Below are 20,053 nucleotides of genomic sequence, written 5' to 3' on the forward strand. Positions count from 1 at the left end.
AAACTTCATACCTGTAATTCATCACCGGTGCAGTTCAGGTACTTTTACGACCATGTCTTCTAACCCAGACTAGGGGTAGGTGACACGGTAAAAACAAACAAATCCTGAGCCTGACCTACATGACCATTTCTATGTCTGCTACCAATGTTGGAATTGTACAGATGGTGAATGATGGGCATGAAGTTTGCTGGTATAGACCAGCTCCCAGCTTTTAGGTGGCGGTCAGCTGGAAATTAGATGATAGTCTAAGGTTGAAGAACCAGATTTTTTTATCTCTTTTGTCTCCTCTTAACCCTTTTCCTGTCTGAATTTGTTTCCCCCCTTCATACTCTGGCCTTGTGGGAACAGTACCATAGATGTGTATGGCGATTTATATGTGAAGAGGAAGAGGCAGATTAACTGGTTTCCTGAACCTTATATAGTTAGTTATAGCAGTGTAAAGTGGGTATAAAATGCTACTGTTGTGTTGTAAGGCAACAGTGAAGCAGGACCAAGTTCCCTCCAGTGAAGAGTTTATCATCTCATCAGAGGATGGAGAAAGGGGGATGGATCAAAATCATGTGACTTGTGTGGTATTATTTAGACTTGACAAACACTTTGTAGAGTTTAATTTGTTCCTAACGTAGATAGGAGAGGATTGTTAAGCAGTGGGAGGCAATCTACTAGAAGTGAGTGTGTAGGAGGGGGCTTGAAGAAGAAAGTCTAGGGGTAATGGAGGAAGGAAGCTGTTCTAGGTATAATCATGCCTAGCTCAGATGGCACTTTTCAAACCAGGTAAGTATCGTTATCTCAGATAGGAAAACTGAGTCACAGAGGAGTGGCGTGACTTGCCCAAGGTCACACAACAGGTCAGTGGAGGAGCTGAGAATAGAGGTCTTCTGAGTCCCAGTCCAGTTTTCTAGCCCCTAGGCAACACTGCTTCCCCTACAAGCAACATGATAGAAAAAGGCAGTAAGGTGTGAGTAGGCAGAGGAGGCAGCCTCTGGGAAAGAGGGAGGAAATGGCTAAACTGATAGCACACAAATGGCACAGTCCCCTGTCTGACTCCACCTAGCTATTTTCAGTTTGGTTCTTGAGATACCCAAAAAGGGCAGCTGGGGTGGTTTGGACCAGGCATGTCACATTAGCTGGGGGATGTAGTGAGTATTACAGGCCTCAGGCTTTCTTTACTCAAAGTGCCACAGGTCAAAATTGGGATGCGGACCTTTTAGATCAAGAAAGTGTGACATCCTGTCAGAATCTTGTGAAACAGTGAAAGCCCTCCAGCAGAATGGGAACTTCTCATCACTCTGACATCGATAAGATACAGTAACAGGGTGATGATGGGAGCTGTACAGCCTTCTCCACCCCAGAGCTAGGACTGGAGGAAAACTGCTTGTTCTAGTGCCCTGCACCAGGGAAAATGAGTAGTGGAGTCACTTGTGTGCCGGGTATTCTCTCGGTGTGGGCCGTTAGCTTTTAATCCACCCCCACAAAAAAATGCATAAACTGTGCTGCTTAAAAGAATCCATCAGGTTTGTTTTTCATTTTAGTGTCAGTTGGTTTTATTACTGGGCACAATACAATTTTACTTCCTCATATACGCAAGCCACAGTAACATGTCAGGCAAACGTTTCCTCTCCCCCATCATGGAGAAACTGTTTAAAAAACAAGACTAGTCCATGTTGTCAAGAGTCTGTTCTCGAGAGGGATTCAACCAGACCTTGCACTAGCAGCAGCTCTGTCACATACACTATTTAACAGCAGGGAACTTGACAGGTGAAGCTGATGAGTTTAGGCTTTAGTGCTTCATCAGCTTCCTTCTCCCCGCTCAACACTCTCAGGACAGCTTTTTCTCCACATGTAAACTCAAGGTCTGGTAAGGGGCTCATGCCTTTGTGCCACACCCTGCACTGCAGGGCATGAGCCTCTACACCAGCAGAGGGACGTTCCCCCTCTTAAGGAAATATATATTACTACACATTACAATACATACATCTTCAAGTTGCAAAAGTAAGTGCATTGGTTCTGTCCCTTTGAGACATATATAAGGAGGTAGGGCTCATAAGAACCTATAGAGGCAAATTAATTTTATATTGCACAGGAGCCCCGGCATTATACTTTAAAGAGTCAGGTCACTGTACTGGAGGTGGGAGAGGGAAGAAAGAGGAGGTCTCATTTGATACCAAGCATGCTCTTGTCCCCACCACCGTATAAGCAGCTTTGCCAGTCTGAGGTACAGTGACCGTTATACTGTGAAACAACACTGCAGTCAAGTCCAGCTCAACTGGTGTCCAAAATAAAAGTACACTGAAGAGGCCAGCATCCTCTCTCTGAAAGGAGAGGGGTGAACACCACACTCTTCACATCTGACTGCCACGGAACCAAACCTTACAGTGCAAACTCACCAAGCAGTCAAGATCCTCCCACCCAGCCAGGAGACCAGGAATGGCCACCATGTTTCTACAGGTGGGGAGTGGCAGCTCAAGTATGCTTGTAGCAGTTTCCCCACCCCCAGTTACTTGCTCAGGTCTCCCCCAGTCCAATGTATTTGGTCCTTGTTTTCCTTCCTCCCCCCATGTCTTCATTTGACATTTTGAAATGAAGACGTCCCCCCTTTCAACCCTTCACGATGTTCACACTTCCACTGAGGGATTCTCAGCCTGGCATAGACAGGGCAGGATGGAAATGAGGGCCTCCTCAATGGAAAACAAGTGTTCGTCCTCCACCTTGGGACAAAAGTAGCGCATGAAGTCTGCCAGTCGCAGCAGATACTCTATGTTGTGTCCAGAGCGACCGCTTGAGACAATGATCTGGGCTGCAATGTCCTCTTCAGACGCTGGGCCAAGGTAGGTGGGGTTCTGGGGTGTAGCAATGTAAACTAGGGCCAAGATGGGTTCGTCAGCCTCTTTATCCTGGGGGTGGAACTTCACTAGTTTAGTGTCATAGCCCCCCAGGACTGCTTCTCGCATGTTCAAGTACTGGAGTGATGCAGCAATCTGCTCTCCACGGACTTCATAGGCAACACCCCACGTGCATGCCTGAAATTACAAGTGAAGATTATTTGCTGTTGCATTGTATCTGCAACAAATGCACCAGCATTTCCTATACACAAAACCTTTTGTTTCAGGATGCATGGTCACCCTGTCTAGTTAAACAATGGGAACAAGGCCTGAAAAGACCATCAGGCATCTGAGAAGGGACCACACAACTGATGGAGGAAGGGATGGAGGAAGATATGGTCTCCCTCTTCTGCTCTCCAAGAAGGCAACAAGGAATAGTCACCTCTGTCTTTCAAAGTCACTTAAAGTGCAAAATTCAGCTCTTGCTGTATGCCATTGAAATAAGAGAAACTGGCCCCAGAACACTCCCAGCAGCCTAGTACTCTTTCACAGGGCAAAAAGGGTCTCTACCTTTTGACTAGCTTATTCTGGAGGGGTAAACCTAGTGTTCACTTTCATCTTGCAGGACGAGGGACCAGATTAATTCCTGGTGAAAAGCACTAAAGTGAGTGTGAGTATATGGGTGATGAATTTGGCACATCATATCCCATTTCATTTCATTTGTCAGGTCTCTAGTTTTAACTCTAAACCTTCTTTGGCTGAATGGTCTAAAGTAGTGTCTGCAATTCCTTCACTTCCAGCTGAGTTTGCTGACTAATGCAGTCAGCCCAAAGGAGTGTCAATAAAAAAAAATAAGAACTCCAGTAAGGCCATCATATTGATTTATACCAACCCACAAAACAGTTTCCCAGGGTTATTATACCATTATTATCAGATACAGTTGCCAAGGGGCTACCATTGCCATGTCGTTAATGATGGAGATGTTGATTAGCTACTGAAATAGTCTAGTGTCATTACTATGGGAGTAATCCACCTAAAGCCATATAATAAACCTGAATAGTAGCAGCTATAGGTGTATGTATGTATGTATAAATAAATAAATGCTAGATGTAGATACTTACATCATAATCCTCCTGGAGGGTAACCACACGGCCAGGCTACACAGGAGAGAAATATCATTTTAGAAACCAGATCAAGTACCAAGTCACCAGTACAGGCAGGCTAGGGTGATACAGCCCTACTGACACCCACCGCAGCTCCAGGTACCACCGCTACACTGCAGGCTCATGAGACAGCAGCAGCTGCAGGCCACCCAGCACCATAATGATGGCACCAGCTTCAGACAGGGTATGGGTTGTGCCAGGAGGCACAGCAGGGTGGGAGGGAAGCAGATTTTTTCCAAGATTATTAGATGTGGAGCTGAATCCTGGAGAGAGAGCTTGGGCAGGTGCTTTTATCAGTATCAAGGGCCACTTACCCCTTCCAACAGGGGTAAGTGGCCCATCCCATCCAGGCACCAAGGGCAGGTAGGTGCCAAGGGGTGGCTTTGATTGGCCACCTCCATGGCCAGGGCAAGGAGAGAGAGAGATTCACCACCAGGGTTACCCACCTTCTCCCCTCCCGGGGCCCGATCCCCGCCCCCCGCAGCCGGGGCCCGATCCCCCTTTACCATCTTCTCGTTGCCGCGGTGGAAGGTGTCTCCCTGCCAGAAGCGGCGGCTGTAGCCGCGGATGAAGCCCACCTTCCTGGAGCTGAACTCGAAGTCGGGTCTCCACACCAGGGAGCCGTAGCCGAAGATCCAGAGGGGCGTTTTCTGCTCCCCAGCATCCTCCTCCTGCGCCTGGCGCTCGGCGGGCGGCGGGTCCCGCTTCATCGCCCCGCTGCAGGAGCCCAGGCGGCGGGGTCGGGGGCCGGGGCCGCTGGCGGCGAGGCGGGTGCAGCAGCAGGCTCCCGAGGCGGGTGCACCGGGGCAGCCCCAGCGCAGGGGCGGGGCGCGAACACGGCGGGGTCGGCTCTCCCCGGCAGGTGCCTCAGACGGCGGGACCGGGCGGCCGGGCACTGAGCGGAACGCCGGCCGCCCCAGCGCTTTAAACCCCAGCCCGCCGGCAAGCTCCGCCCACCTGTCCGTGACGGGCGCGAGAAAGGGGCACCTTGTCGCCGCCTCCAATCAGCGGCCCCGGCTCCGGTCCGTTGCCTCCATGCGGAACTGTGATTGGGAGGAAGGGCCGTCAGTCCCGGCAGAGCTCGCTCGCTGATTGGTCGAATGCTGACTCCTGTATCAATCCGGGATGATGCAACTGACCGGGGATCTTTCGGCGGGCCGTGCGAAGAGCAAAGCCGGCGGCTGATTGCATCAGGTAGCCAGGGCATGGCCAGGGGCTGGGCGGGGCGGCAGAGATGTGGGTCAGTAGGAAAAAGGACGTCTCGTGGAACGCTGAGAGCCTGGACCGGGCCAAGCCCCACAGCCGAGTTCAGTGCCTCTCTCTGTCCCTCACTCTCTGAAATGGGCACAATCGTGCTTCCCTAGGCCACAGCCTAAGCTAAATAGTGAGGTTACACTGATGGGGGGGAATGTAAGTAGCTAGCGAGTAAGGAGTCCGATGGCACCTTAAAGACTAACAGATTTATTTGGGCATAAGCTTTCATGGGCATCTGCGGAAAAAGGACAATAAACTATCTCAAACTCCTACATGCCACAGGGCGCTACAACAGTGGTACCCTCAACTCACCTAACAATATTGTTAATCTATCCAACCACACACTTAGCCCGGTGGAAGAGTCTGTCCTATCTCAGGGACTCTCTGTCTGCCCCACCACTCCCACGAACATGATGCAGTTCTGTGGTGATCTGGAAGCCTACTTTCGTCATCTTCAACTCAAGGAATATTTTCAACACACCACTGAACAGTGCACTGACCCACAGGAACCCTCCTACCAAAACTACAAGAAGAAGAATTCTGCATGGACTCCTCCTGACGGTCGAAATGACAGACTGGACTTCTACATAGAGTGTTTCCGCAGACGTGCACAGGCTGAAATTGTGAACAAACAGCATCACTTGCCCCATAACCTCAGCCGCACAGAACGCAATGCCATCCACAGGCTCAGAAACAACTCTGACATTATAATCAAAGGGTCTGACAAAGGAGGTGGTATAGTCATAATGAACAGGTCGGATTATGAACAGGCGGCTGCCAGGCAACTCTCCAACACCACAGTCTACATGCCACTATCCTCTCTCTGATCCCAATGAGGAGTACTAAAAGAAACTACACCAGCTGCTCAAGAAACTCCCTGCTACAGCACGGGAACAAATCCCCACATGGACACAGCCCCAGAGCCCCGACCAGGGGTATTCTATTTGCTACCTAAGATCCATAAATCTGGAAACCCTGGACGTTCCATCATCTCAGGCATCGGCACATTTACAGCAGGATTATCTGGCTATTTAAACTCCCTCCTCAGACCCTACGCTACCAGCAGTCCTAGCTATCTTCAAGACACCACCGACTTCCTGAGGAAAACACAATGCATTGGTGATCTTCCTGAAAACACCATCCTGGCTACCATGGATGTAGAAGCTCTTTACACCAATATTCCAAATGAGGATGGACTACAAGCTGTCAAGAACAGGATCCCTGATGAGGCCACGGCACACCTGGTGGCTGAACTTTGTGACTGTGTCCTCACCCACAACCATTTCAGATTTGGGGACAACTTATACCTTCAAGTCAGTGGCACTGCTATGGGTACCCGCATGGCCCCACAGTATGCCAACATTTTTATGGCTGACTTAGAACAATGCTTCCTCATCTCTTGTCCCCTAGCGCCCCTCCTCTACTTGCGCTATATTTATGACATCATATGGACCCACGGGAAGGAGGCCCTTGAAGAATTCCAACTGGATTTCAACAATTTCCACCCCACCATCAACCTTAGCCTGGACCAGTCCACACAAGAGATCCACTTCCTGGACACTACAGTGCAAATAAGGTCACATAAACACCACCCTATACTGGAAACCTACTGACCGCTATACTTACCTACATGCCTCCAGCTTCCATTCAGAACACATCACATGATCAATTGTCTACAGCCAAGCCCTAATATACAGCTGAATTTGCTCCAATCCCTCAGACAGAGACAAACACATACAAGATCTTTATCAAGCATTCTTAAAACTACAATATCCACCTGTGGAAATGAGGAAACAGATTGACAGAGCGAGACAGGTACCCAGAAATCACCTACTACAGGACAGGCCCAACAAGGAAAACAACAGAACACCACTGGCCATCACGTATAGCCCCCAGCTAAAACTTCTCCAGCACATTATCAGTGATCTACAACCTATCCTGGAAAATGATCCCTCACTCTCCCAGATTTTGGGAGGCAGGCCAGTCCTCGCTTACAGACAGCCCCCCAACCTGAAGCAAATACTCACCAGCAATTACACACCACACCACAGAAACACTAACCCAGGAATCAATCCCTGTAGCAAACCTCATTGCCTACTCTGTCCCCATATCTACTCTAGTGACACCATCAGAGGACCCAACCACATCAGCCACACCATCAGGGGCTCATTCACTTGCACGTCTACTAATGTTTTATATGCCATCATGTGCCAGCAATGTACATTGGCCCTCTGCCATGTACATTGGCCAAACTGGAAAGTCCCTACGTAAAAGAATAAATGGACACAAATCGGACATCAGGAATGGTAACACACAAAAGCCAGTAGGAGAACACTTCAATCTTCCTGGACATTCTATAACAGATTTAGAAGTAGCTATACTTGAACAAAAAAACTTCAGAAACAGATTTCAAAGAGAAACAGCAGAACTAAAGTTCATTTGCAAATTTAACATCATTAATTTGGGCCTGAATAGGGACTGGGAGTGGCTGGCTCATTACAAAAGCAGCTTTGCCTCTCCTGGAATTGACACCTCCTCATCTATTATTGGGAGTGGACTACATCCACCCTGATCAAATTGGTCCTGTCAACACTGGTTCTCCACTTGTGAGGTAACTCCCTTCTCTTCATGGGTCAGTATAATAATGCCTGCATCTGTAATTTTCACTCCATGCATCCGATGAAGTGGGTTCTAGCCCACGAAAGCTTATGCTCAAATAAATCTGTTAATCTTTAAGGTGCCACCGGACTCCTTGTTGTTTTTGTGGATACAGACTAACATGGCTACCCCCTGATACTATCTAGATAGTAGTAGTGGGAAGGGATAGAATACAGTACGGATCTGGGGTTAAGATGTAAAGAAGCAGGTCTATCAAAATAAATGGTTTGAACTTCCAAACTGTTAAATCATTTAATTACATAGTCTTATTACTGATACCTCCTCCTCCGACCCCTCCTCTCCTATTGTTTGTCACAGAGTTGATATGTTTGATCTCAGACTAAACTGTACAATCTCTAGGGCAAGGACTATGTGTTTTATACAGATCTTCTGGCACAATGGGTCCCTGTTCCTGACTGGGGCTACTGCAAGATAAATGAATAACACTGGGAGAGAGGGGCTAGGATGGGAGCAGTACTGGTTTAATGGAATAGGGTGGAGAGTGTGGCTGGGCTGGGCTGGGGGAAGTGCTGGGCAGAGGGGATTGAATGAGAGACAGTGCCAGGTGAATTAAATAATTATCAACTTTATTACAGTAGCACTTAGAGAGCACAACTGAGATTAAGATATTCTATTGTTAGATTAATAGGATAGGAGTAGTCAGTATTGGATTAATTATATAGGAATAGTGTCCTAAGGGAATTGTTTGAAGTACCAGGGTTTGCAACATTTAAAACTGAACTAGACCAAGCACAGGAACACACCCTGGTGAAAAACCCTGCAATGATCTAAAAGCAATTTACATGTTCAGCATCTCTGATATCCAGCCATCTTGAATAAGCATATTAGCTGTGTGATTCTGATAAACCGATCAGAAGTAAAATAATTTAAAATGCTGACAATGAAATTATCACGTTGATCTATAGGCCAGACTTGCCCCTGATGCTCTGGGAGTCATGCTAAGAAGAGAAAATGCTAGCCTGCTCGGAATACATATTTTCAGTGATGTACTATATTAACAAACAAATACATATGCTTATGTTAACAAAATTTTGATGGACTTACCGAAAAGATATAAGTTAATAACAAATGTCTGTATGGGAAAAAGAGGAAGGAATAAGACTGAAATCGTAAACAGGACTGGCTCTAGGAAGGTTAATTTGTAAATCCAAATTTAAAACTAGGACCAGACAAATAATGCAAGCTAAACTGTCCAGCAATGGGTTTTCACAGATTGTGGTGATGTCTCTCTCTTTTTGTTATGCGCTGTCTAATTAACTAATTATATTCATGAATCCAATCAAGCTTACTTACGCTCTTTAATTACTGAATAAATTCTAACCTCATTAAAACTGGTTGATTACAAATTGGCAACATTCAGTAGCCTTGGTATTAACAATCTGTTTAAATGAATGGGAGCTCTGCAGCTTGCTCTTAGCGCGACTGAGGTTATGCGATAGGTGCCTGTGTTCCATTCTGCATCTACAGCCTCATGTAAACAGAAAACCACTTCAAATTCAGAAAGTTTCTATGCAGTCATACGAGTTTGACATTTATCTCAAAGAAAGCAAAAATTTTAGTGAAATTAGTAGGGCCCCTAAAGACAAACCTAGCTCTTTTCATCAGTAAATCTCACAATGCCTTACAGAGTCGATAAGCCTAATTATCCTCATTTTACAGACAGGGAAACTGAGGTACAGAGCAGTGATATGAATTGACTACGGTCACCAAGCAGGCCAGGAGCCAAGTCAGGAATAGAACCCTGCTCTTTCAAGTCCCTGTCCAGGGTTCTATCCACTACACGGACTTGTCTGATGCCCTGGTGCATTCGGACTTAATTTAAACCCTGGTCCCAAATTCCATTTGTTTTCTCAATGATTTGTTTCGGAACATTCATAATATTGTGACAATGCCACAGAATATGTAACATTGCCTGAACGCCCATGCAAAATTCTTCAGACCTCCAGCAGGCACCTTATCCACAGCTGTGTGGTGGTGAATGCATGGCCCTCAGGTGAGTTCTGTGAGGAAAAGAGTTGCCCAAAGAATTTGTGATTGAGAATTGTGAGTCAACATTCTTCCATGAAACAAACTGTGATTTTTTTTCCCACTTAGCTTTAAGTACTTGGAGTGACAACCTGGCAGAGGTCAACCCTCAGAAGGTGGCGCCTATGTGCAAAATTGGATGTGGTGCCCATTTAGATAGCTGCAGGTGAGCAAGGGATATGGAGGCAGGGGCTTTAATGCTTTGTTGTATGCTGCATACAAATGGAATGAATTTCTGCTACTGAGCAGGCTGTAGAAGAGATTTTGATTGATTTTGCCGTGACAATGGTTTAAGCAACATCAGTGCTCCCCAAGAGAGCAAATCATCTTTTCAACACCTGCCTGCATTGGGGCCTCAGTGAAATAGTCTTCTCATAATTGTCAGGTTTGTCTTGCCCCCATAATGGAGATTTTAGTAGTAGTCAGGGATTGGAAAACCTAATTCACCCTATTGCAGCAATCTGAGTTCCTGTACTGATGTTCTCCTTTTACGCTTGTAGAAGCTGAGGCCCTGAAGTACAGCAGACCTGTCCATCTGAGGACTTCTAGGCCCACACTGTATGCTTTAAGCCCTGAGATAAATATCTCCATTCCATCCTACTGAACATGTTCTTCACATCTGGAAAAGTGGAGATGGCAGTATAATTGAAAAGCCCACTCTCCTAATCCTGAGGTGTACAGAGCCCTGGCAATTCCAATGGGAGCTAGAGGTGCTGATCGGGCCCAAAACGTGGGAGGGGTCTCTGAATGGGAGCTGCATTTCTCACTGAGAAAAGAACAAGTACAAGAGACGGACAAGTGTGAGCATTCATTTCTCTGTGTCTGTGTGCAGATATTTTGCCATATTGGCACTATTTTAAGTTCCATGGTAAGTACAGATTGACAATTGGCAAAGTCTTGGGAGGAGATTGAAGAAATCAAGGCTTTGCTGTGATCTACAACAAGAACACACTCCTTCTCTGTGTGGGGATTCCACATCTGGTGTTTCGCAACAGCTGATGAACATTGTTGGCCAGATTGGGAGCCCCTTACTTGCAATGATAAGCAGTTGCTCACATGAGGAGTCCTATTGTAACTATTTGTATAGATAGCTGCTCACCAGTATATAGGGTTTACAATCTGGCCCTGTGTGTTTCCCAACAGAGGTTGTAAGATGACAAGAGTCTATTGTCTTATTTAAGGGGGAGCAAGAAATGAACATTGGAATGCGGAGGGAAGGAGGCTGGAGCTGTCACTTAGCTCTCCTTGTTCTCCAGCCTGGTCACACACATGCAATAGACTCTAACCCAGGAATGGATGATTAATTGCCGGACATAGTGAAGCTAGGTGCTCAGTCAGTACTACAAACTGGAGAACAGGTTAGTTTTGCAGACAAGTCTTCCATTGTCAGACTACTTCTCTTCTCCATGCTGATGGGTGTATGAGTGTGGGCAATGGAGGCACAAGAGAAAAAATGTGAATTTATTTGCAAAGTCTCTTATCCTGGATTTTACCTGCCACAGGTAATTTCAGTTTAACTTCAGTCAAGATCATTAACTGGCTGTGTTTAATCATTAAGCAGTTAATATTAACTACTAAGTGAAGCAAAAGCCTCCAATATCAGCCAAGGTCTGGAGTAATGATCTTAAGTGAAGCAGAGGGAGTGTTAAAATCCAGTTTGGTGCTTGGAAACTATTATGAATTAGGCATTACATAGGCCAACTGTACCAATAAAGGCAAGTCATGCCTCAGTTTCCCCTACAGGCCCCAGGGCTGACGAAGTTGCTCATCTTCTCCACCAAGGTTCAGACCAACAGTCACCTTCCCACCTTGGAAAGGAATATTGTCCCTCTTAGAGTTCATTGAAGCCCTGACATAATTTTAATATAAGTAACAACATTCTCCAACCCCCAAAGTAAGACATGTTAAAATGAAGCAGGTCTCCATCCCCACTTTAGGCTGCCTACCCAAGAGTCAGCCTCAGCACCTATTTCATTTCTCAGTTCCTTTTCCCCTATTCCAGGGCCCCACTTTCCAGGCCATGTACATCAGTATTAACAGGCCCTCTTCTTCAAGTCCTGTACACCTATTTCAGTGGCTCCACACCTCGGCCACCTCCATGCTTGTTGCAACTCTTCTCCCACACAGCCCTCAACTCAGGGCTTCTGCATGCTGGCTCCCTGCAGTGTTCCACTCCCCAGACCCTCTTCACCAATACCTACAAATCTTACCTCTGCTGTGCATCATCTCATGGGAACCTCCCCGCAGAAGCAATCTTCCTTTACTGGGCTCAGCCTACCCTGACTGAGCTGGGTCTCCCCCTTTGCTGATGGGCCGCTGTCTGAGCTGTCTGCTCAGCAGGTTCCCCAGCTCTGGCCAGTTCTTAGCCAATGCAGAGAGCGTGCTGTGGTTATCTGCACCAGCAATTCTCAAGACTGCTCTCTCAAGTGTCACAGTCCCTGCCAGTCCTTCCTACTCTCCCCCACACTTTTTTTTTCCCCTGGTGGAGCAGACTTGACTGGATAGCCTATCATCACCACCAGTTATACCTCTTAACTATATAGCAGTTTATATTCTCTCATTGTGCTAAGAGGAGAGATACGTGTGCAGGAATAAATCAAATAGATGCCAAGGAACCAATCTGGAAAAAGACAAGGAGATCTGGCCTCTTCTCTGTGCATGTGTGAATGGCAATGGCTATTAACATTAGTATTACTAATGCTTATATGTTCATATTGCAGGGAGAGCAGACCTCCAAGCTAAAGCACATGGATGTTATAGATGCCCAGATAAACAGGCAGGTGCGAAGGGAGGATATGGGGACAATGATGTCGTGGAGTGTTGAGGAGATGGATGCACATACAGGAATAAAACAGAAGGGGATAAAGGAGATGGAAGACTGTAGAAATCTGGCAGTTTATTATTGCCAGTCAAGCAACTAATGGAAAGGAATGGCATTGATATGTTAACAGTGGAAGAATTAAAACACATCCAATCTCAGGCTCACTGACATTTAAGGAGAAAAATTTAGGTTTTGCAGCCTGAAACTGGTTTTCTCAGGCTATAGGAGAAAAAAAGACCTGGTTTATATTTAGCGGTAAACACAGTGCTCCCTCAGGGCAAACATTCTGTTTGTTACTCTCAGGTGACTGATGTATAAGTACCGACACTGGCTAGGATTCAGTGCAGCAGTGAATGGCTGCAGAGCAAGAGCACCACAAACAGGTCTCGTATGATGCACAGGAACAGATTGTAACAGAAATAATTATCTTCAGCTCGAATTTCAGGCCTGTAAAAATATATCTCGACAAGCCGTGGATGTGCATGGATTGGAAGAGGTGTTCTTGTTACTGAGAAAGGGATTGTACTGTACAGAAATCGTTGACAGTGAGATAGCACAGGGAGTCCTAAGACAGGAGAAACATTGGCCCATTTCCATCCACTCTGCTTGGCATGGCTTTCCTTCTCTGCAGGGAAGAGAGGAGAGAATTTCAACACACATTTACTTCCCTCCCCTACCCTCCGGCTTCAGTGGCTACACTGGATTTGGAAGTGATTCACAGAATCATACAAATGTAGGGCTGGAAGGGACCTTGAGAGGTTCCAACAGTGCTTCATGCACTGGGCCAGAGCCGCACGTGATGTAAATTGGCATCACTCCATTGATTATGGTAAAGCTACACTGATTTCCACCAGCCAAGGAGCTGGCTCACTGTCTCTAGTGAGACAAAAAGAAAAGGAGAACTTGTGGCACCTTAGAGACTAACAAATTTATTTGAGCATAAGCTTTCGTGAGCTACAGCTCACTTCAAAGCTTATGCTCAAATAAATTTGTTAGTCTCTAAGGTGCCACGAGTACTCCTTTTCTTTTTGTGAATACAGACTAACACGGCTGCTACTCTGAAACCTGTCTAGTGAGACAGACTCAGTGCAATTCTTACAGCAGCAACCAATACTCTTCAGACCTGAATATGGACAGGACAAATACAAATTGCTATAAACCATCTGCATTTGGTTAGTTTAAACAAACCAAGCGGGAAAGATATTGCCAAGGCTTCTGAATAAAGGATTGGATGATATAAAATGAAGTGGGGAAGGGTGGGGCATGTGGGCTACATCCAAAGGGAATAGACGTTCATTGGCAATTTTGACTTAGGTGTACAGTCAAATACATTTGAATCAATGTTACTCTGTCCTGAGGGGGGAACAATAAAAAGAAAGGGCAAAGGTTCACTAGTGATGTCCCAGCGTCTTTTTCTAAACCAACTGTAGCAACAGTAGTGCTAGTGTAACGTGCTGATTGACAGCCCCGGTGACCAATGCCCAAAGCAGCGAGGCAGGCTTCCCATGCTGTCCTGGCACTGTGCTTCCATCTTAATGATGCCTTGTGGGCTGTTAGCACACTACAAATAATAAATAATTAATAACTTGCGGGATCTACCCATAAGAGTGAGAGGGGAGTTGAGACTGCTGATGCAGCCAGCCTTGAGTCTGTTCATTGATACTGCTAATAGGGGTACTAATTAGTGACAGCGGAGTGTGTAGTTTTTGTGATATTGCGTGTGGGTCCAAGAACTGGCCTGAGACCAACATAGATCATGTGACTCGCCTTCAGCTAGTAATTAATTATAATCACCTCTAACCTAACCTGAAACTGACTGGTGATCTAATAATGAAAAACTCCATGTAATCTATTAGCAATCCCTTGTGTCAAACAGTCACTGACATCTCAGTGTTTTACCTGGAAATCATCTAAAGTTCTCTTGGAGGTTGTTCGCTTCTATACAAAAAATGTCCCGATCGTTGTACTTTTTCCACGATTTTCTTCCCCCCTCTCTCACACCCAGGAATCAATGCAGTTTCAGCACTGCTTCTATAGGCCATGGACTACTTGGACATGCCAGTGTTGCTCTGGCCACATAATGATAGTTACTCTGTCCTGGAACTGTTATTTCTCAGTCAGCCAGACTACACCTGTGTCCTAGTGCTTACTGTATCTGACTGATCATCTCTTCCGGGCACTGATCATATCCTGGCACTCTCAGAGGCCTTATCTATATGGGTTTGAGCAGTTCTGGAAATCACAGGTTCTGTGAATGAAAATGGGAACTTGTGCTTTATATGTTTTCACTCTACAGTTCCTGAGTGTAATTTCTTCATAATGAACTGAAGAGCTGGTTGATTTTGAAGTGATTTGTCTTAGTTAATTTAAAGAAGGCCACATGTTGACTTATTTGAAAATTAGAACACTCCATTCTAGTAACATCACTAAAACTAACTGGCCTGTATGGGCAATTAGGATAATAGGCCAGATCCGCAGCTGGTGTCAATTGTCCTAGCTCCATTGACTTCAGTGAAGCTATGTCAATTTACACCAGCTGAGGATCTGGTGCAACATGTCTACAATTATTTCTGCTCTTAGAGCCACAGAACATTTCTCGTGACAGATATTGGATCTTCTAAGCCAGGGGTTCTCAAGCTTCATTGTACTGCGACCAACTTCTGACAATAAAAATTACCACACGACCCCAGGAGGGGGACTGAAGCCTGAGCCAAAGGCCGAGCCCCACTGACCCAGGGCGTGGGAGTGGGCGTTTGGAAAAGCTGAAGCCCAAGGGCTTCAGCCCCAGGCAGGGGGCCTGTAACTTGAGTCCCAACACTCAGGGCTGAAACCCTCAGGCTTTGGCTTCAGTCCTTGTAACAACCAGGGGCTTAAAGCCCTGACCCAGAACTATATACAGGACAAGTGATCGGAGCCTAGATGTCTCTTTACCATATCTTGCAGCTTGGTTACAGACGCCCACCGACATGATAGGACGGAGCACTAGACGCAGGCCGTGACAGCAGGCTCCTGAGGCTGGGACCTCCAGACAGGTAAGCTGACAATTCTGTTCTTCTCTTTGCAGACCTTCCTCCCCACGCCGTCACATGTCCGTGTGTGAACTGGAACCAAAGGACAGCAGATGGACTGCTATCGTCGCATGCAGGTATGTACCCTACCCCAGCAACCCTTTGTGTGATACCTGTCTGCCTCTCAGATGGGCAGCCCTGTGTGACTGGCGGGCTGGACTGTTACTAGGCAGATTACTAGTCACATGGCCTGCCTCTTTCCCTGCCTTTAGCAAAAAGGGCACCAAAGGCTGGGGAAGAAGGGCACCAAACATGGATTCCCAACAACAACGAAGGGAAATCCAAGATGGCTACGTGGGGATAACTGTAAAAATCGAAAAATAAAGAAAGTTCCCCTACAGAAGGACTGGCAATGAGCTCAAGCAAGTTCTGGGGAGGGTCAGCAGCAGTGTCGCTGAGCAACAGCAAGCTGGGAAAGTTCTACGGGTGCTGGGGTGGTTCCTTGTAGGGAACGAGCTGGGGATGGACACATGAGTGGCTTGGCTAGAGAGACCTGAGGAAGGTCCAGGAAGAGATGAGCAACATAAGCAGTGGCCTAGGGGAAAGTGAAGCTGGAGTATTTAAGTAATGGAGACAGTTGTTTCCTGAGCCCAGAGTGGAGGGAGGGCCTCAGCTCTCCCATACCTCATCTGTGCCACCTGGAGGGCGGAGCTGCAGCTAAGTGGCAAAGGCCTTATGATGGGGTGCAAGCTCAGCCCTCAAAGGGTTAATGCAGCAGATGTCAGGGGTAAGGACCTGCAGCTAGACTGCTCACCTGCTCCCTTACTCCAAGCAGTCTAATGAGTACATCTGGGCCCCAGCTGAGCTGCTTGATTGGCCTAACCCTCCGATTGGCTGAGAGGATCAGCAGACCTGCTCTGAAGACTGCAGCAGGTGGGTATTAGCTGGTTGATGGTCAAAGCATTTGCCCATGGTTATGATACCTTCTGTCTTGCCGTGCTACAGATAATCATGTTCTGATCCCTAATGTCTGACTAGCTCTGACCCTTGGCTCTGGCCTCTAAGTCTGGCTCTGACCCTGGATGCCTATTCCTGGCTACTGACTCCTGCTCCAACCACTGTGATTGCCCATGTCCCAGTCCCTAATGGTAGACAATTAACCCTGACCTGCTAGAGGGAGCAGGGGAAATATAAAGGGGAGGCAGTAAGGGGGAGAAAGCTGGGTGTGAGTAGGAGTGTAGCGTACAGTTCTGCATAATTGTAGCGACTGTTGGTAGTAGTGGCTGCCTTTGTTTTGTTAGTACTATTGCTTTTCTGTTGGCAGTCTGTATAAGTGCCCCTGGCAAGCAGGGTCCACAACTGCCTGGCTGTTTTATTTAGTGCTGGGAGATTAGTGTGTCAGCCCACAAGCCTCTGCCAGAAAGCGAAATGGTCAAGACGCCGGCGCAGGCAAAGAACCTCCCCTGCACGAAGGGGAGAAAATTTGTTGTGTAGGGTTGGACTTTTGCTTTGATCAGAGGGCTAAAGCACTAAGTCATTGAGCCACCACAAGGAGACTGTAGACAACTGCTGGGAAACTGAGGCACATAACCATCCAGACAGCAGAGGGAAGCTGCTCCTTCATAGGATCCCTTCACCTGTACCTTACCACACCCTTCATTGTTTGCATAAACTATCCCATGTCTTGCTTGCTTTATAACATTTGACTGTGCTGGAAGGAACACGAGTGAGTAGCTGGATGCAGTACCCAATGTGTTCAATATTTTGTCAGCTAACTCGAGTGTAACAAATTCTGCAGATAATCTGGGAAGATACAGGTTAAGGGTCAAGGGATCCTAAGTGACTACAGATAGGATTCAGAACTTTAAGCTATCAAATTGTTTTTGGTTTTATGTAGCATATATAAAGGAATAAGGATGTGACAGATGTGCAATGTTGGAAGTGTGGAAATGTCAAAAGACTGTTAGACTGAGGTATGCCAGATGCTATCGTAGGCACTGGGATTATACCTATGCTTGTATACGCTTTGATATCTGTGTGCATTAGGGACTGTATTATAGCTCCATGGGGAATGGTCACTGAACTTCCACCAGGAACTAAAATCTGTGTGGTGTAATTAATTCAAATTCTGGGACAGGTAAACAACTCTGGGGAATTCTCCCACGCCCCCGGGAATTGCCTATACAGGTTCAGAATAGGTTCAAGAGGCCCAGCAAACAAAGAAAGGGCTCTTGGTATAAATGGTCAGCCTGAACAGGCAGGGGGACCCTCATTTGATCCTAAAACTGACATGAAACTGTAACCAAGTGTGTGAAACTCTGTGGGAAGGGCTTAAAGGATAGGTAACTTGCCAGGGTCTCCAAGTGGAACATGGGTGACATGTTTCCTCTTTGGATCCAGGTTGTACAAACACCTGCTTTCTCTCTCATTCCTTAAAGAAGGCTTTGGAATTTGTGCCTTCAGTGAAAAACTTTTGAGCTCTAAACATGTGCTCTAAGCATGTGCTCACTGGGTTGACTCTTATGTCCTGATATTGGGTATGTCTATGTCTCAGTAGATAGAATTCAGGAGTTGCGATATCCTTTGGGGAGTTTGTTTTCAAATACAAGTGAAAGCCCATTTATTTATGGTTTAGAAGATCTAATACCTGTAATGAGAGAGGTTCTGAGACTTTAACAGCTGCAGTAATCACAGATGTGTTGTCTATGAGTCTCCAAGTTTGTTCTTGTGATGTTATTGAGGGGGAGCTTTGTTTTCAAGTAAATCAACATGTCTTCCTTATGTTAACTAATGTGAACCACTCCAAAATCAAATCTCTTTAGTTTAATTATGAAGGAATGCCCCTCACCGGCAGTGTGGAATGAGGAAATAGAAAGCACAAGTTCCCATTTGCAGCTGTGGAATTTGTGAGCAAAATGTCTTTAAAAGCACATCCATTTTATTTCAATATAAACAGAATGGAGCACTTCTTGTTACACTGCCAACCCTGTGACACTATCTCAGTGCATCCTCTGTGTGGTTCCCAGCCTGGTAAATAAAACTTCTATGAAACTTTAGTTGCATCCTCCGTATATTTTTGTCTCTGCACCAAACTCTCCGTATGACCATGTGGACGTAGTATGTTCTGTAATGATCGTGCTGAAGTGCATTAAGACAGAAATGTAAGGATCATCATGGCATGTCATAGTGTTCATTGGAAAATGGTACCGGAAATGTAAACAGGCATGTGTTTGCATCAGACTGCAAAATGCTGGTACTGACATAACCCAGGGCATGGTAGGGAAAGAACAATATGGGCTTGGTTACAGATACTAAATCTGGTTGTCATTTTCTACTTCGCTTTCCCCTGCCTTCTCCGTAGGGAAAAGATTGCATCAAGTTAAACACACACTCACACCCCTGCCCTTCCCTGGAAGGTGGTGTGGGCTGGATATAATGGGTTTGGAAGTGTAATTCTAGCAGTATCACTACACTGTACCTTGGCTGAGTGAGAGACACTAAATGGGAAGGATTTTTCTATCAGCCTGTGGCGGGGTGTTCATCCCACACTTGCCCTGAAAGGGTTAATGCAGACTGAGAAGGGGCTAATTAACCAGACAGGGCACAGTTGAGGAGAATCACATGACTAAGCAATCCCCTGACTGAGTGAGGGAGCCTAGCTGAGGAGGAGAAACAAGCTGGATTTATAAAGCCAGGAAATGGGAAGCAGAGGGAGCTGCTGGGAAAGCCTGCAGTCATTCCCTGGGAGAAGGAAGGAGTGTTTGGTGGCTGTAGAGACACGTAGCCCCCAGTTACTCCCTGGGAGGAGGAAGTTGGGAGGCTGGCAGACGAAGAGAGGGGGAGTGCCAAATGGCAAGGAAAGGGCTCAGGGAAAGGCAGTAAGGTCTAGGAGGGAGAAGACCTTGGCTCCTGATTAGAGGGTCCCTGAGCCAGAACTTGAAGTAGAGGGCAGGCCTGGGCTCACCTGCCAGTTGCTGAGGAAGTGGCACTATGAGGCAGAGAATGGGAAGATTGCTTAGGATTGTAGAAGAAGGACCTTTGTACTGTGGATGGGGAAAACATGTATAATGGCCTGGCCAGAGGGCCAAGTTGCAAAGAAGTGGCAGCAACTTGTGAAGCAAGAGAGGTGCTGCAGACTGAGAAAGAAGGACAGAGATGGTATTCAACTGTGGGAGAGGGTATCAGCCTCCTGAAGCTAACCCCCAGAATGGCCAGGAGGAGGTGCTGGCCAACTGCAGAGCACAGCACCCTGTCACACAGCTGCATGTTCTTTTCCCACCC

The 20,053-nt window shown here is 46.6% G+C and overlaps 2 protein-coding genes across 2 annotated transcripts in view; both read right to left on the reverse strand.

The window, feature by feature from the left end:
• Positions 1 to 1,539: 1,539 nt before the first annotated feature.
• Positions 1,540 to 4,760, reverse strand: CHAC1 (ChaC glutathione specific gamma-glutamylcyclotransferase 1). The gene is made up of 3 exons (XM_077820270.1): positions 4,492 to 4,760; positions 3,944 to 3,979; positions 1,540 to 3,020 (listed from the first exon to the last, which is right to left on the reverse strand). Exons 1-3 carry the CDS (start codon positions 4,693 to 4,695, stop codon positions 2,616 to 2,618), a joined length of 645 nt encoding a protein of 214 aa, XP_077676396.1. The 5' UTR covers positions 4,696 to 4,760; the 3' UTR covers positions 1,540 to 2,615.
• An 8,253-nt stretch (positions 4,761 to 13,013) lies between these two features.
• DLL4 (delta like canonical Notch ligand 4) overlaps positions 13,014 to 20,053 on the reverse strand; it is a 60,639-nt gene continuing 53,599 nt past the window's right edge. The window contains exon 11 of the mRNA XM_077819986.1: positions 13,014 to 13,121. Within this exon, the coding sequence (XP_077676112.1) occupies positions 13,014 to 13,121 (108 nt within the window). The remainder of the gene's footprint in view (positions 13,122 to 20,053) is intronic.

This window comes from Eretmochelys imbricata, chromosome 6 (assembly GCF_965152235.1).
Source record: "Eretmochelys imbricata isolate rEreImb1 chromosome 6, rEreImb1.hap1, whole genome shotgun sequence".
Classification (NCBI taxonomy): domain Eukaryota; kingdom Metazoa; phylum Chordata; order Testudines; family Cheloniidae; genus Eretmochelys; species Eretmochelys imbricata.

Excerpts from the sequence above, each read along its gene's own strand:
- CHAC1 (XM_077820270.1), bottom strand. The coding sequence starts at position 4,695 with ATGAAGCGGGACCCGCCGCCCGCCGAGCGCCAGGCGCAGGAGGAGGAT. Across the intron at positions 3,980-4,491 it reads ACCGCGGCAACGAGAAGATG|CCTGGCCGTGTGGTTACCCT; the intron begins GTAAAGGGGGAT and ends TCTCCTGTGTAG. Across the intron at positions 3,021-3,943 it reads CCCTCCAGGAGGATTATGAT|GCATGCACGTGGGGTGTTGC; the intron begins GTAAGTATCTAC and ends TTGTAATTTCAG.